At 32.9% G+C, this 17,880-nt stretch overlaps 1 protein-coding gene across 3 annotated transcripts in view; it reads left to right on the top strand.

Annotated features, from left to right (window-relative positions):
• The window catches only part of Tango1 (transport and golgi organization 1), a 159,349-nt gene that overhangs the window by 99,560 nt on the left and 41,909 nt on the right, over positions 1-17,880 (top strand). For all 3 annotated transcript variants that reach the window (XM_085815634.1, XM_085815636.1, XM_085815635.1), the window contains 2 exons: positions 450-540; positions 6,403-6,484. In XM_085815634.1, coding sequence (XP_085671760.1) covers positions 450-540; positions 6,403-6,484 — 173 coding nt within the window. The remainder of the gene's footprint in view (positions 1-449; positions 541-6,402; positions 6,485-17,880) is intronic.

The following is a 17,880-nucleotide window of genomic DNA, read 5'->3' as shown; positions in this document are numbered from 1 at the left end:
TTCACACAGCTCACATTGTCCGGGACTGGTTTTCTGAGCACGAGGATGAGTTGTCCCATCTCCCCTTGCCACCACAATCACCAGACCTGAATATTATCGAACCTTTGTGGTCTACATTGGAACGGAAAGTGTGTTCTCGTCATCCACCGCCAACATCGTTATCTGAACTTGCCACCGTTTTGCAGGAAGAATGGTATAATATTCCCTTGGCAAACATACAGGAACTGTATTTATCCATTCTGAGAAGACTGCAAGCTGTTTTGGATGCCAACGGGTTTCCTACACCATATTAAGCAAAGAAACATGTTTTTTTAAAGGTGTTTCCATATTTTTGTCCAACCCCTGCATATTTAGAGAGAGCTGTAATTGTGTAAGTTTTTAGTTTATAAAAATCGTGAATTTTTAAAATATGTTTATGAGTTAAAAATAATATAGCTTTTTCTTTATAGGGTGAATGAATTAACTATGCAATTAAATGACGAAAATACAGCAAAAAAAGAACTTGAAGAATCTTTCAAAGCAAAAGAAGAAGAAGTTGAGGTGAATTAAACGTTTATCTTTTTATAGAAGTACTGAATCAATTGTACCTTCATTCTGTTATGTTAAAATCAAAAATGAACTTTGCATGGTTGGAACTGTTATATTTTGCATTTTATTGTTTATAAATATGTCTTCAGTTAGTGAATTAATGGATAAAATTACCAGTTTTGTTTGATATGCACATATATATTTTAATATGGATATTGAAATATGTATGTGTATGGTAGGTATGCGGGTATAGTATGGTATAGTATTAGTATGGTGTAATATAAGAACTTTTCACATGATGTGACAGTCACTCGCCTTATTGCTAATGGGTTAAGAGTTCCTTTCTGTAAACTGCAGATGTCTCAGGAGCTGAAGGATGTTGACAAGGGCAGTGAATGTACTGCCTGTGCTTAATATTCTGGCAAAGCTGGACCAAGAGCTTGTTCCTGAACTGGTTGAGACATTTTTCACAGTGGTTTTATTAATAAGCAGAACTTTTCCCATCTAGTGAATATTTTCAAAAAATCGTAGACATGCCAAGAAGTAATGGTTTTGTATGCAGTAGGCATATTATGGGACTGTTGACTACTACTTTTTTTTAGAATTATATCAGTGATTTAAATTAGAATCATACTCCTCAAATTTAACAGCTTTCTGTTCACTTTTGTGAGTATTAGAAGAAGAGAGTTTTCACCCATTGTTTGATTGTTAAGACCAGAGTTTGTTTCAAAGTTAGTCAAACCTATAGACAACCCTAGAGTGCTCAATTTTTAGAGGTTGCAGGTTCAGTTGTTTTCATAAGCAATAATTAAATAAAAGTATATTTTCCTCTGAATTATTTGTCTGTGAAATTTTAATGGAGCATCCATGGTATTAATTTTTAAGAGCAACAAAAGTACTGGAACAAAGCGAGTTGAAAACTAATATTCATTCTGAAGTGTATGCAGTGGCACTGTGTTTCTACACCACTTCTTATAATGCATACTTTTGATTGGACGTTATTTAACAGACACTGTTTTGAAGATGTATTATTAATATTCATATGCTGTATTAACCATCTGACAGGTGCGGGGTTTCGCTAAAACGTTTCCAAATTCCCAAACCTACCTTGAGAAAGAGGTATTTTTTTTAATGCCAAAAGTGCTTTATATCTGGATTTATGTATGTTTAATCTGTTTGTTGCCTTAAATTTGTTTTGACGTATTTCAAGATACATGTGTACATACTTCCTTAACCCCTTCGAGCTGGGTAGCGAAAACACGCACTTATTGCGGAGGCCGGCAGTGTCTTCCACGAGCGTCTCTCCAGGGCCGGGGGCTTTTTTGCTACTAAGCCTAAATCCATGAAATTTCCGAAGTATCAATGCGTTGTTTAATAATGCTGTATAGAGTATTTAAATGGCTTATCCTTCCTAGATATTTTTATATATATACTTTAATTACCTTATTTCATGTTTAAATGCATATTTTACACATTTTATTTTAATTATCACCATTTTATGACTTTTAACATTATACATCTGAAAACTAAATATATTACTTAAAATTCTCTTTTCGTATGAAAAATTTAAAACAGGGATCTACACACAGTCCTACATTAAATTCCTTGAACTCGTAATAACTCATTTGTCGTTTTGGAGGATTTTTCCGGGAATGTGAACAAACAAAGCATCGCCATCTCATTTTCTTATCAGTCTCTTCTGAACAAAGTTTTGGAAAATGTCTTTCAGTTAATCTTTCAGAATCAATATCAGAATATCAGAATTTCAGAATCAATATCTGAAATATTATGCATCATTTCTGCTATTTCATGCTCTGTTAAACATTTTCGACGCTTCGACATTGCAACGATAAAAACAGAAAGAATTCATGCCTAACAAGATCTAATTATTTTCTAAAAACTGAATTGTAAACCGAAATACTCAACGCTTTAGCGCATATAAAACTTCTACTTACAATAAACAACTACCATGTGCGAATAAAGTGTGATTTAAAGAGACGTCATAAATCACGCCATTCGGAAACATTTAGTTCTCCGTTTGTTTATATAATCAAAAACGCGTGTATGTGAGTCATGCTTCTCTCATATCGAGTAGAAGGTCTCACGTACATGTATCTGAAACCATATGGACATACAGTGCCATCTTGTGGCAGAAATTATAGTTTCTAAAACGTTCCAGGGTACTGGCACAAATACGTAACAGTCGGTAGTAAACGGGAAAATGCTCTGGCATGCCTGCGTGTCGGCCGGTAGGTGAGTGTGTTCGTTGTTGGCACGTAGACATGACAGTCAGTGCGAAGGGGTTAATAGGACTCCCAAAAATTTTTTACCTATATAAATAGAGGGTGCATAGCTTAGAAAAAATATTATAGTTCATATATTGCATTCTAGCCCCCCCCCAAAAAAAATCATGGTTACATTTTAGAAAAAATATTCTAGACCATATATGGCATATTTATATTTTGTTTTTAAAAAAGTTGTTTTGTAATTATATATCTACATATGTATACAAATGTTGTATGATCTTAAATTCACTTAGTGCGAAATCGAGTTATTCTACTACTTGCGCAATAGCTGCAAAGTAAGTTAATAATAATTTATTTACTAAAGAAATGTTGATTATATTATCTCCTAAGGTTAATTTTAGTAGAATTATCTAAAAAGAGTGAATCCATAGTTAGTTTTAACGAGGACTTGAATTAAATCATGAATAAAAAAATTTCAATTGTAAAAAAAAAATTAAATTAAAAGCAAGTAATCATTGCCATTGATTGGAAATTAGTTCAAGGGGAACAAACCAACTCCTGTTCAATGAACAATAATTAAGAAATAAATACGAAGGTGTTTTGTCCTTTACTCAAGTAATAAGGCAATGCCAAACTGGCAATGTAAGTTAGGCCATATATTTCCGTGAACTGAAGTTATCAAGAACCAATGCAGAGCACTAAAGAACTCATTCTGATTAAGCATTTTCGCTAATTCAGTTTTGAGTGAAAAGCAATTTATGCAGTAAAATTGATAAATTACTTGAGTAATTGTCCCCCGACACCCTCGTGTTTACGCATTTTAATTCAAAACTATTTGTAAAAAATTAAACGTTGGGAATTGGCATTATGAAATAGAACTCAAAGTAATTGAAATAAACATTAGAAAATTATGAAATATAAAATATATAATGCAATCTTTGCAAAAACATTGAACATTTAAAATATATATAATAAGAAAAGGGAATGTACGTGAAAATATAAAAGGCCAGAAAAAGCATTAATTAACTTAAGTTCTTTCTAATAAGAAGTGGGCAAAGTGTTTTCTTCGCGTCTTACTCAGAAGGGTTGTGTTTCCGAAATTCTTTATTGGCAATGGGTGCTTCGAGTCGGCGAAACTTGTGTGAAGTAATTTATGGGAGAGGGAGTGACTAGGAATGCTTGAGGGACGTATGTTGTGGAGTTCTTATTTGAGTGAATTGAATTAGCGAAAATGCTTAATCAGAATGAGTTCTTTAGTGCTCTGCATTGGTTCTTGATCCCTTCAATTCACAGAAACCTAACTTAAATTGCCAGTTTAGCATTGCCTTATTACTTGAGCAAAGAACGAAACACCTTCTTATTTATTTCTTAATTATTGTTCATTGAACGGGAGTTGGTTTGTTCTCCTTGAAAGGTCAACTAATTTCTGATCAATGGCAGTGATTACTTGCTTTTAATTACTTGCTTAATTTACTTGCTTTACACACAGAAAGTAGTTAAAAGCTTCTGTCACTCTCATTAGATTCTATTCTGAGAGTGGAAACAGAAAGGTACATACATGTTTGCCATCTTGATTTCATTGGCGAAACTAAAAACCCTTGACTAGAAAGTAATCACTCAAAAGGCTACAATCCTGTATGTAAAATGTAATTTTGAAACCAAAAGGAAAACTTTTTAATATTTCAAAGAAAATTTATTTTTAGTGAAAGGAAAAGATTGCATATTAATTGAATTGAAATTTAAGTAAAATCTTACTCTTGTAAAACAATAAGTGAATAAATAATATTATTTAGTGTAAAACTGTAATTAAATTTTAAAATCAATTAATAAAACTCAAAAAGTTATCCAAAAAGTGATCAAATAGTTTTTAATAATTGTTAGTAGATATGAGTAATGTATCTGTAAAGTTAAATTTCAGTTTTTAAATTCCGTAGTTTAAAATTACAGAAAGAGTTGAAAAGGGAAGTAAAGGAACTATGTTAGTAAAGTAAAGTCTTTTGTCATGAGCATTTCATGACGACTGTGAAAATGTTATGTTAGTAAAAGAATAGTAATTAAAAAAAAAAAAAAAAAAAAAAAAACCTATATACCCTTTAAAACATCATTCTTTATCCTTCTCTTTCGGAGCTTTCAGATAAAAAATTCACACTTTTAAAAAGTATTATAGGGTGTAGACTACTCCAGATTTCTTTAACATATACTAATGAATTTTAAAGGATTTTCGTTATATTTAAAAATATTGGTGAGAATTAGAATTCCTTCTTTTTGTGTGTCTATTTCAGTGCGAACTTTTTTATTTCTACTAATTTATTTAAAAATAGTGTTTGCAATAACTTTTTTAGATATGTTTGAATTTTAATTAATAAGTTTATTAGTAGAAAAAAAACATTTTTCTTTTATCAAAAAGTTTCATTTCCTTTAGTTTATGATATAACTTTAGATCACGATAAACTATTTCTGTTTGGTTTTCAATGGTTTTATTTAGTTTTAGACACTTTGGGTAGATGTTGCTGTTTTCGATGCGATTAAAATTGCTGAAAGTAGTAATGTCATCAAAGTATCTGTATGTGTGTCCAAATTTACTGAAATCTTTATCATAAAGGCTTTTAAGGAATTTAAATTCTTTAGAAAAAGGTTACAAATATGAGTAGAATATAAACTTCCCATTAGAATTCCTTGTGTTTGCAGGTAAAGAACGTTTGAATGTTTAATATAGTTATTGTATAGTGAAGGATGCAGAAATTATTTCCATTTTTGTAAATCCATTATATTAAGTATTTCAGGAAAAATTCTGTCATTTCTATAAAACTTTCGTAAATATATTGGAGTGGCAGGGTCATGTAGAAGTTTTCAAAGTCATAGCAGTTAATATTGTAAATTTTAAGATTTTTTAACTTCTTCAATGATTTTTGAGTTGTTGTAAATAATCCAGCAGGAGTTTTTGTCTTCTTTAGCTTATTCAAAAACTACTTAAATGTCTGTGTGTTATTTTCCATTTCATGACCAAGTAAAGCTGTCAAGAGTTCTTACCATCTTTTATTTGTCATTTGAAGTTAGTAGATAAAATATATACCACCCTGTATTATCATTGAATATGGAAGTATTTTTCATGTCATTTATTTAAATTGTTGTGCATGTATGGGCTCATAATAGATTAAATGCTCACAAAATCGATGATAGATTGTTAAAATTTATTTTGTGAAAAGAAACACTGTACAGGTCTGGAACTTTCCACAAAAGTACTCGTATAGTTCTAGACCTTGCGATTTAGATTTTCATCTCTTCAAGGTCCCTTCAGAATTCTTTGAATGGCCTAGAGTTCATTTCTTTGGAGACTTTCAAACATCATCTCGATACTTCTTCACAAATAAACCTATTTCTAAAAAAGGAATTTTCCAGCTGCTGGAGAGATGGTAAGAGGTCATAGAGCAGAATAGTGCTTATTTGAACCAATGAAATATTTTTATGTTTTCATGCTGCTTCATTTATGTTTATCATAAAAAAAAACCACAGAACTTTTAGGATTTTAAAATATTTAAAAGTATGAATATATTTCTTATAAAAAGATAAGTTTATTACTATATGATGATAATAATTATTAATAAATTCAAATTGTTTTGTGTTATAGTCTTTAAAACAGTTGGTTCAGCTGTCTGAAATTTTGAGTGGATCAGAAGAAAATGAGAATAAAGATGCTGAAGGTGTTAAATGTATGTATTTAAAAATTTGTTTTTAAAACATTTTGTGTAGAGAATTTGGAAAATTTTATTAAATGTTTTCAAATTTTTGCTAATTATTTTATGTATTTATTTCTGTTGAATCTTAATTAGTAGTACCTGATTAATGTTCTCAGTTTGATGCTGTTGTGATTGCTCTAAACTAGGGGTATCAAGGGGGCGGGGAATGGGGTCGGATTTTATTTAGCTTTTATTATAATTTAGTTTTAATTTATGAATATAAAAAACTATTTTTATTCAGGATTTTGTATTTATCAACATTTTCTTTATCTTTTGTTGTTTAATTTATGAAACGTTAAAAATAATCGAAACTTAAATATGCATATGCATCTTTATTTCTCTGTACGAAGTAAAAAAAAGTATTGTAATCACGAAAAGTTTTGGCTATTAAATTTCAGAAAAAATATTCATTTTGACTGCTCTCCGTTCCATTTAAACGATGTTTTTGCATGGCATCCGTACGTACCGAGATGCTGTTTGGATAAAGTGCCTGTAAGGATAAAGAATTCTTTTTTTCAAAATGGATTGTAAAGTAGATTTAAATGGACTCAGAAAAGATTTATTCATGATGTTTGTATGTACATACACATCTTATACAACACAAAAAATGAGTAGCCATAGAATGTTGAAATTTTGTATATGGGACGGCTATAACAATGTAGTTGTGCACCTTTCTTTTTCATTGCAATCAGCCGCACCAAATACGTATATATATTCACACTCTGTTACCCGGCTTGGTGAGTTCAATTTTTTATTGATACAGTACGAAGTTTGTAATTTGGACTCGTCGGGACTTCGGCGATTCCAGATTAGGGGTTTTTCCTGATTATAGATCATCAATTTAAATCTGGTAAGATGGCATGCAGAAATTATACAATTAAATATATGAAACCGTAATTTATGAAATAAAGCGCAATTATGATCTAAAGGGTATTAAAATTTACAAAAAAAATAAGCTAAATATTTATTTGTTTACTTTATTAAACATATCTTTCAATGTAACATTTTTTTGTGCTAATACTTTCTATTTAATTCTATAAACAGGCATAATTTCTTGTTCAGGTACAAAGTTCCTCTGTTCAAGGCCTGTAATTTCTGTGTCGACAATACTGACTAACTTGTCGATCAAAATTTTTTCGTCTTCACTAACCTCTCTGTCACTTTCATCACTATTGGAAACGGTTTTTTTCTGGATCTAGAACCATACTACAGATTTTGCCGTCTGTTAATTGATTGGGGCTTTGTCGTTGCAATGAAAACCTTCTGTTATATCATCTTCATTTATTACCACTTCTCCACATTTCTTTACAAAATCCAATAACTGGAAAATTTCACCTTTAGTTTGCAATGTCCGAAAACCTTCAAATTCGCGGCTATCATCTTCATCGTCCTCACCATGAACTATGGTAGCTGGCTATAAATTATGCCAAGCATTTTTTAACGTATCTGGAGACATATCCTCTCACGATCTTGCGATGCTCCACACAGCAGATTTTATGCTAAAAAATTTCAAAATGTCTTGAAAAGTCTTGCCATTTTCAAGAAATTTAACATAGATTTTAAAAATGCTACTTTATATTTGCATTTCAGTGTGTGCACTATTCCCATATCCATAGGCTGAATAATAGACGTACAATTTGGGAGGAAGATAATACAGATACATTATCTTTCACTAAAACTTTAAATGAAGTATGCACCAAACAGTTGTCAACAATCTGGACTTTTTTTGAGTCATCAGGTAAACCAACCTAATTCAAATGTCGCCGAGCCTCGGGTATAAAATAATTTTCAAACCAATCATTCATCAACGCTTGTATCATCCATGCTCTTTTATTTGCGAGATATATAACGGGGAAACTCGTTACTCCTTTAAATGCTCGAGGCCGTGCATGTTTTCCGATTACGAAAAGTTTGCACTTGTGCGTTCCTACAGCATTTGCGCATGCTAAAATTATTACATCTCGCTTTGGAATCTTTGACACCAGTGGGAGCCTTTTTCGTAGAAGTTGCCAAGGTATTTCGTGGTAAATATTGCCAGAAAAGACCAGTTTCATCAGCATTGTAAATTTGTTCTGGAGATAATTGTTCACTAGTAATGAGTTCAATGAATTCATCTGCAAATTGTTTAGCAGCTTCAGTATCAGCTGAAGTATCAGCTTTTTCACCTGAAATTTTTAATTGTTTTATACCATGACTATTTTTAAATTTGGTTAACCAACCTGTCGAGTGTGTGCACTCAGTGTTTAAGTTTATTTCTTCATGAAATATTTTGGCTTGAGCCATTAGCATTGGACCCGTCAATGGCACACCCTCGCTGCGATGCTGTCTGAACCATTCAATCATCACTTTGTCATGATTGTCACTTTTAGCATAATGAATCCTTTTTCTGTTATTCATTGCAAGTGGGGTGTCGGAATGCACAAAAAATTCAAAAAGTTGCTGTTTCTTTTTGCTTATGTCATATACAGTTGACTTTCCAATGTCATACTCCTCGCTTAATTATGAGACGGATATGCCTTTATCCATTTTTTGCAGCAATTCACTTTTTGTTTGACGAACATCGAAACATGCTTTCGCTTTGTAGATTCTTTGGCAGCTCCAGAATTGGAAACTTTTTGACATAATTGAAAGTTCAAGCTTAATTTTTATAAAATTACTCTAACATTCTGCAAAAAATAATAAGCTGGATCCAATTAGAAGATTAAGGAACAGCGCAATCTGCAACATTAACTGAAATGCTTTAGATTCAGTAAAGATAATTTTAGCGTAGCTTATACCGTCTGTTATGCATTAAACGTGCATGCGTAAAACATACAAAAAAAAAAAAAGTTTGTGGCTTTGTGGTCCGGATTATAGATCATAATGGACGTCCGGATTACGGACTTTTTACTGTATATGTTTGTAAATTGTGCCTTTTTTTCCCTTTAAATTGAATTATGTTGTTCTTATATTGCGGTTAAGTTTTTTTCCCTTTAGTTAATCTGCATGCAATAGTTGTAGAATTATCAACAATTTAAGAGTTTAAGTTGCAGTAAGCCTGCTCGATGGCCAAATCGCGTATTTTTGCATAGAAACTAATTTTAATTGCAATTTTTCTTTTCTTTTTTTTTTTTTTTTTTGTTTTGTTTTGTAAAATTATATTTGGCGTTTTAGGTTTTTCTGCATTTTACAATTTTTAATGAAGATGAGATTAATGAGAAGTTTTATGTATTTTGGCTTTTCTGTGAAGCAAGAACTGAATTGATTGAATTAGAAATATATCTCTAATGAAATTTGAGGAAATAAGTTTAAATGAATTGCAGCAAAAGTATGTGTAATTTAATATGCCATACAGGGAAGTCATGTGGTGTCCACATCGGATATTTTGAGTTTCAGGAAGAGTATAATGCTCTAGCGAGAAATGGATAAAGCAGAAGTAGGAATATAATTGTCCTCAGAATTTGAGGTATTTTTAGTAAAATGTATTTTATTGTGTGAAAAATATTAACAAATGTTCTGCAAATAACGTACACCCTGTGCACAAAAAGATATGCCAAATTTTAAATCGGTAATTCTAAGCAAAATGGTGCATCTTATAGTGCAAAAAAAATTAACATGAAATTTAGATTTGAAACTTTTTATGCAGAAAGGTTAGAGTGGAATTATAAAAATTATTGGCAGGAAGCTAATACTTAACTTTTGGGAAGATATGCAGCTGGCTTGCAGAAGCTGTGATGTTAATTGCAGATCAGTGTTAACTTGTAACACCTGGCTGAGGAATCTAGTAGCTAAGTTCAGTTACAATAAAAATAAAGTTCTCTGTGCTGTGACATCATTTATCACCTCCAGATTTCCAGCTCTAAAACAGATCAACACAGAAATGAATAACTTTAAATTTATTCTGCCTTGCCATTGTGAGGGGTTAAATTAAAATACAAAGTTATCACTCATCAGAACTTCTTAAAAGCAGTCTCCTTTTACAATTGCTATAGATTCAGCAATTTAACGTAACCTTATCAGAAGCTACAAGCTTCACATAGAACATGGCCAGAATTTAAGACATGCTACCTATCAATACAGTGTTATCCTTAGCCTATAATATTAAATTCAAGATCAGTGTAGCCATACCAGTGTCCAAGTGGTATAGTTGCTGAACACTGGTAGTTTGACCTGGCTTTGAATCCTGATGAATGAACTGGCTGCCTGGACGTTTTTATGGTTTCCTTATATGTTATGTGTACACTAGCCACTTTCCTTTAAAAACAACTCCATGAAGGCATCCTTAACCCTAGAGATGGATCTTTTGTTGTATGCTCTGCCATAATCATATAAACAAAAGCAACCAAGATCAGCAGTAGAGTTGACAACAAATATTGAAACCTTATATGGCAAGGCAGTTGTGACTAGCATGCCCAAACTATCACACGTATCTATCTACAGTTCTTCTAACTTTATAGTAAAACTGCATGTCACTCAGATCTGTTTATTCTGGAATGAGCGAAATTTGTGGTAAAATGAGACAGAAAGGAAGGATGCAAATTGTATAAATTAATTAACATTGTGTTAATAAAAATTAAATAATATTTTGTAAATGAATGCCTAAAGTTACTTCATTAAATTTTCTAAATTCAGCTTATTTCATAATTTTATAACTTGGTATTTTAGAGGATTGTTGTAAAATGTCTAGATTGGATTTTACATGATTGAGATAAGAACTCATCAGCTGCAGTGTTTCATGATAGTATGTCACATTCTCGTCATATTTTACCTTTATATTTCTATTTAATAATGTCATTTATATTTATCTGACACCTTAAAAAACACACTTTATAATAATTGAACATAGTATTTTGCCCGGCTATATATACTATGTTCAATTATAATTATTGATAATTAAACATTGTATATATAGCTGTGCAAAGCAATTATTGAATATACTGAAAAAAAAAATTGTTTAGCCGTAATTTAAGTGGTAAAAGAGTACTCAGGAACTCAGGAAAGTACAGGCTCAGAATTATATTGTGATCAGGGCAACCAAAATTTATGAATGAAGTTGGCCCCTTCCTTACCATTCTTTTAATACGAGTATGCATGGTGATTTGCTACTGGTGTGACAAACGTACAAGAGATGTAGGGGGCACAAAGACGATTCGGAATCATATAGCATTGCAAGGTCGGAAATGCTTTCATCATGCAGTAGAGGATATTGAAGAAGGTCCCGTGAACAACGAATTGTATTGGAAACCAGCATTTACAAGTTGGTTTGCAAGGCAGTAGCATGGAGAAGCATTCAAACGTTGAACTGGCCAACATGCAGCTTGTATATGGAGCTGTGTAGTTGTGCACTTGTACAAGGAATGTTTCTCGCACAGACGTCTACTCATCATACGATCTTCGCATGTCTGCATTGATGGTTATGTGAGACTGGCTATTTCGTGAGACCTCATAAATATAGAGCAAACAAAGAGGACATCAGGCAATGAGAAGAATGTCCTGGACCTGGCAGAAAGCTGTCTGAGTGCGAGTACTCCCAATAGCCTCATGATTGTGTCTGTCACAATCCATTGTATCCACTGTCAGAAAACCAAATGCATTGGTTCCATCTACAGTGCATCCAAGCATTGGAGCCTATGGATTATCCATTCTGGAGCAATTTTGCTACTTGGTATCTTCAACAGAGTGCAGCATATAGGACAGTGCATTTACTGCGTCTGTATTGTTCACGAATGAGGCATTTTACACAAGAAAAGGAGCCTTCAATATGTCATCCATTTGTGGGTTTTGAATAACCCCCATGGTAAACAAACATGTGCTTGAGCTCAAAGTCGTTTTTCTGTCAATGTTTGGGCCAGCATTGTTGGAGACTACCTCCTTGGACTGTACCTTCTGTTCCCTCATCTGAACGATAGGACATGCTTGATCTGCCTACATGTAGGCCTCCTTGAACTTATCAAAGAAGCAACCAGAATAATCAGGCTCCCTCACACTACTACAGTGACATCTGCCAGCACCTAGACTAGACTCTGTTGAATCATTTGGACAGCATAGGATAGATCATGATGCTCCGGTTCATTGGCCTTCTAGATTGCCAGACCTGTCATGCTTGGATTTCTTCTTCTGGGGTCAAATGAAGGAATTAGTGTACGAGACCCCCTGCCCCAAATTGATTCAATTCAAGACCTCATTATTTGCATGTATGTAGCTGCCGGGAATATACGAGATACCTGGACTCTTCCAGAACATTAAAAATTCCATGCAGTGCTGCTGTGAATCCTGTGCAACTGCCTTTGGATGTCATTTTGAATACTTTCTGCAGCATGTAGCTTTTTGCCAATGTAAAACTTGTAATAAAATAAATTCTAATACATTAAAATAAATTCTATGGTCCTTAAGAGTCCTTAGGTTTTTTGGAATTGATTCTTGGCCCTTAAAAGTCCTTAATTTTGACCAAATTTGGCAGGAGTTCCTTAATTTTAATCATCTGAAATTTGCCTGTTTTTATGATTGCCATGTTGAATGTGAATTAGCATTTTGGACAAATATTTTTGGTGTCATTCATTGACTTGAATGGGTGAATAGGTTCATAGATTATAATTTCTTCCTATTTCTAATATAAACGTGGGATACTCAAGTTTCTGAGTAAGAAGTGAAACATAAGCATTTCGAAATTATTTAATTTTTTTCTAATGAACAGCTCTTAAACAACTTTTTGCTTTTCGGAATGTGACTTCTTTATGAAGCAGTCCCAAATTTGGCGACTTATCAACATTTTGGTGGTTTTAAGATCAGTTATTTTTAATTTGGAAATCTGGGATTTTTTCAACAATATTTTTTTAAAAAAACGTTATAACATACCAATTTTGTGAAAATATTGCTAATATATTGAAACTGTATTCAAGAAATAGCACTAAAATGAATATTTTTATTTTTCGCTATCATATAAAGTGACATTACTTTCCATTTTGGCGACTTATTATACAATATTTTGAATCTGAATGTAAACAAGATAATAAATGCTTAAATTGCGCTTTAGCACAATTTAAGAAATAATGCTTATCAAAAGCAAAATAGCTATGTGATAAATTAAAAATGCCTTCGTTTTAATTTTTTCATGGTAAGAGCTTTTTCCATGTAATTTTCTCAATATGCATCAGTTTTCTCTATAAAATTCATTTTACACTTTTTTCCCTCTGTTGTTTTTTCCCAACATATTTCTAGTTTTTGCTGTTACAGAATTGGTAGGGGTAATTTTGTTTTAGAATTTTAGACATTGCAACTTGGAAAGTTTAGAAGGATTTGAAGGCAAGATTGCACGAATCGAGAAGATTCCAGAAAAATGTCTTCATGGTATTAACATGTAATGGATGTATTTTACAGAAAGTTTGTGATGAACTTTTACCTTTGGAAAATTTTCGGAAGAGAACAATGAAAACATGTTATTTGAATGTTTTACTTCAGATACTAAACGTCTTTTCCCTAACATGTTTATCTTCCCTTTGTGCACAAGCATGGAAAATGTAGAAAAAATGCTTGTAATCTTATCAAATGGACAGCCATTTACAAAAAGAAATTTTTCTATTAATAAAGAAATTGAACACTGACAATTTAAAAAGATTCATCTCAATGTATCATCAGAGGCGTAACTAGGGTCGGGCAAGGGGAAACATCTGTCCCCAAGTACATCATCCATGGGGTGCAAATTTATGTTGCAAAATTTTAGAATGAAATGTTTTTCATTCTTGGCATGCAGAAGGGGATGCAAAATCTTCAGTTGTCCCCCAGGTGTTGAAAACCCTAGCTACAGCTTTGTGCATCATCATACTGGCACTATGCATTGTCTCACCTGATGCAATCTGTGTGGATCCTAAATTCTGCTGCCTAGTGCCTTCCTAAATTCTAAAATTTTGCCATTTCTAGATTTTGTTACTCGATGTGTTATTAAATTCTAAAAAGGTTTCATAACTGGCCCTTACCATATATCATTTCTTTCATATTACTAAAGAAATAAAACTAGCACCTTTTCTTATACATTCTAAATGCATTTAGTTCTTTAGAATAACAGAAATCTTCAATTAAATCCTAAAATGAAGAGGAAAGGAATTAAAGAAAGAAACTGAATACGTAAAGAGAAAGAAAAATATTCTTCAAAGATGTGCACAGTTATTATTATTATGTAAATTAAGTAGTTGTTTATAATTTCAGCCTTGCTATAAATTTCCCTTTCTGTTTCCTCAACCAGAATGAAAATCACATAGATAATTTTTATAAACTAAGGTTTTGGTGTTGAGAGACAGAATTTGTTTCTGGCTTTTACTTGTACACTGCAATAGTCCTACCATTACCAGCTCTAGCAATTTGTAATTATTCCTTTTTACATTATCGCTGCAAATATTTGAATTTTGTTATGTGATAACTACATTATGATGAGTTACGACTTTGTTATGACATGTTACTGAGCCAGCTTATGTTAAAATTAAATTGGGTTTTGCTAGCATAAGAACATGCCTCTTACTTAAAAAGACCTTAGGTCTTTAGATCTTTTTAAGAAAGAGGTTTATTTAAACCTTTATCTGACTAGTTACTTTCAGATGGCGTTCAGGTTTGTTTGCTTCACATCTGTCAGGGGTTTTGGACTATTTAATTTTTATCAGATCAAGTAAAAAACCGCATAGGTACATAGTTGAGAGATTGACAAGTTAGGAGGTAAAACACACAGAAACTAATAGGAATATTGGCTTGCATATTGAAGCAAATTTCTAATTGTGAGAAAAGATGCTTAAAGAGGAGGAAATTGATATAAATTAGACAGAATGTCTGGAAAGGCTTCAAATTAAAAAGATGCATTAATATTTGAGTATTCTTGCTACAAAACTTAAATGTTTTGTGGCTTTTTTTTAATGCTGTTGTAGTTGTTTTGTAGCTTGCTTGCTTGCTTTTTTTTTTTTTTTAGTTTGTAGTTATCTTAGTCTCATTTAAGAGTCAATGCTCATAAATTGCAGGTATTTTAAACTGTGAGATGTTAATGGATGGTGATTTTAATCGTGCTTTTTTAATAAATATTTTTAAAAAAATGAATTTAATAGTGGCCATGTAAATCTATAATGCCTAAGGATATCTAACTAGTTAATTTAATTATTTGTAACTAACTGGTCACCCTTAAAAGTTATCTCTGCATATGAAAGTGAATTATTGCCTTTCATTAATCTTTACTCTGATCACGGGATACAGTTCAAAAATGTAAAAATTAATGAAAAATTTAATTCTTTGCATCTAGTAGATTTAAAATAATACAAAACAACTTGTCACCTCTGCTGCTTGAGTGGCTTATTGAAACCTGAAAATATATTAACTGGGTTACAACCCCAGAAATTCTATGCAAAGTTATGACACTAACTACCTCAGACTGGCAGAGCACAACTAACTTTCAAAACTTGCCAACCGTGCCTACATCAGGCTTTTAGGTTTGTTCTGATCAGTGGGCTTCTCTAGGCAAGCAGCAGAGTTGGTAACAGCCAGTCGTCTGTAATGAATCATGCTGATTATGATTTTATTTCTCATTTTAACCCCTCATAGGTTTAAATGCCTTAGATCATTTGACATAAAATCTACCCTCTATTTACTAAATCTTTAAGCTATGCAAGTACATGATCAAATGAGACATAAAAGAAAAAATCACCATAAAGCTAACTGTTAGTAAAACGTAAATAAAATGTCATTAATCTTCTTTCACATACTTGTATGTCCAACTATTATAAGGGTAAAATATTTAATGCTACCTGATAAATTTTATAAAGTTGATTTTATTCTCAAATTTGTTTCATAATTATGTTTATTAAAATTATATTTAATAATAATGCATTCTACTTGTGGATCTACACTCATGTCCATAAATTAAGGATGATTCGGAGTCGCGCGCAAATCGAACTCTAAAATAAATATATCACCTGTAAAATCACTACACACATTTTCAAGAATCATATGCAAATTTCAGGAAGTAAATATATGCAAATAACACTGATGGTACATCACAATGAGGAGAGTGTAAGAGAATGATATATAAGGAATACAGGCAAAGAAGTAAAAATGTTCGCAGGCGCTTTATAAGCATTTCAGTGCAATAACCAAATACTTATGACACGAAGGACGCATTTGGATGATTTTTTACATGCTAGAATTATCGGCCGTCTGGAATGTGGGCGTACCCAACTGGAAGTATCAGACAAACTTGGAATTGCCCAGAGTGTCATCTCCAGGCTTTGGCAATGATTCCAAGATGATGGTAATGTGAGTAGACGTTACAGCACAGGTCGCCCCAGAATTACAATGCCGAATGAGGACCAGTATTTGGCAGTCACTGCCAAAAGAAACAGGTGGAGCACAGCCTCAGACCTGTCTCGTCAGCTCTCTTCAGCCACTGGTTTTTGACAATTTTAAGGCAGACCGTGTACAGATGCTTAGGGCAGATTGGTCTATATGCTCGTAGACTGTCAGATACGTTCCACTTACTGCACTGCGGTTAGCCTGGAGTAGAGAGCATGCATTGTGGACACCGCAACAGTGGGCTTGTGTGATGTTTTCCGACAAGTTTAGGTTTAGCTTGCAGTCTGATTCTTGCCCCGGACTTTCATATGGAGAGCTCCAGGTACCCGTTATGACCAAGAAAACATCATTGAATGACACCGTTACAGTAGTGCAGGAGTGCTCGTTTGGGGTGGAATTATTCTGGGTTCCAGAACTGACCTGTATGTTCAAATTGGAACCATGACAAGCCAAATCTATCGGGACATCATTCTGGAACAACATGTACGTTTGTTTCGGGGCGCCATGGGCGCACAATTTGTGTTTATGGATGACAACGCCCGTCCTCACCGTGCAAACATCGTAAGCAAATGCCTTCAATCAGAGGATATCACCCATATGGACTGGCCAGCATTCTCACCAGACTTGAATCTAGTAGAGCACGTGTGGGACATGCTTGGCTGACGAGTTGCAGCCCGTCAACCTCCTTCTACATGTCTACCGGAACTTCGGAGAGCATTGCTTTTTGAGTGGTGTAATATCCCCCAAGATCAGATCGATAATTTGATACTCAGCATGCCTAGGCGTTGTACGGACTGTATTGCATCGTCTGGGAGACATACAATGTATTAACAATCATTCCAACCATGTAATATTGTTTTTTTGTAAATAGGTTGTTTTTGTAATTTGCTCCAGGGAGAAAAAAATCGCTAATTTTTTTAATAATATCAAACATATAGCATCTTTTTTTGCTCTTTACCTTTTGTTTAATAAATAAGTTTTACAAATAAGTTAAATTTGTTTTGCTTCTAACTCTTCCTTTGCCTGATTTTGCATTATCCTTAATTTATGGGCATGAGTGTATTTTATTT

This window comes from Stegodyphus dumicola, chromosome 4, assembly GCF_044657685.1.
Source record: "Stegodyphus dumicola isolate Sdum_Otavi_A_Nest chromosome 4, ASM4465768v1".
NCBI lineage: Eukaryota > Metazoa > Arthropoda > Arachnida > Araneae > Eresidae > Stegodyphus > Stegodyphus dumicola.
Note: the sequence above shows the minus strand (reverse complement) of the source record. Positions and strands in the feature narration are given on the sequence as shown.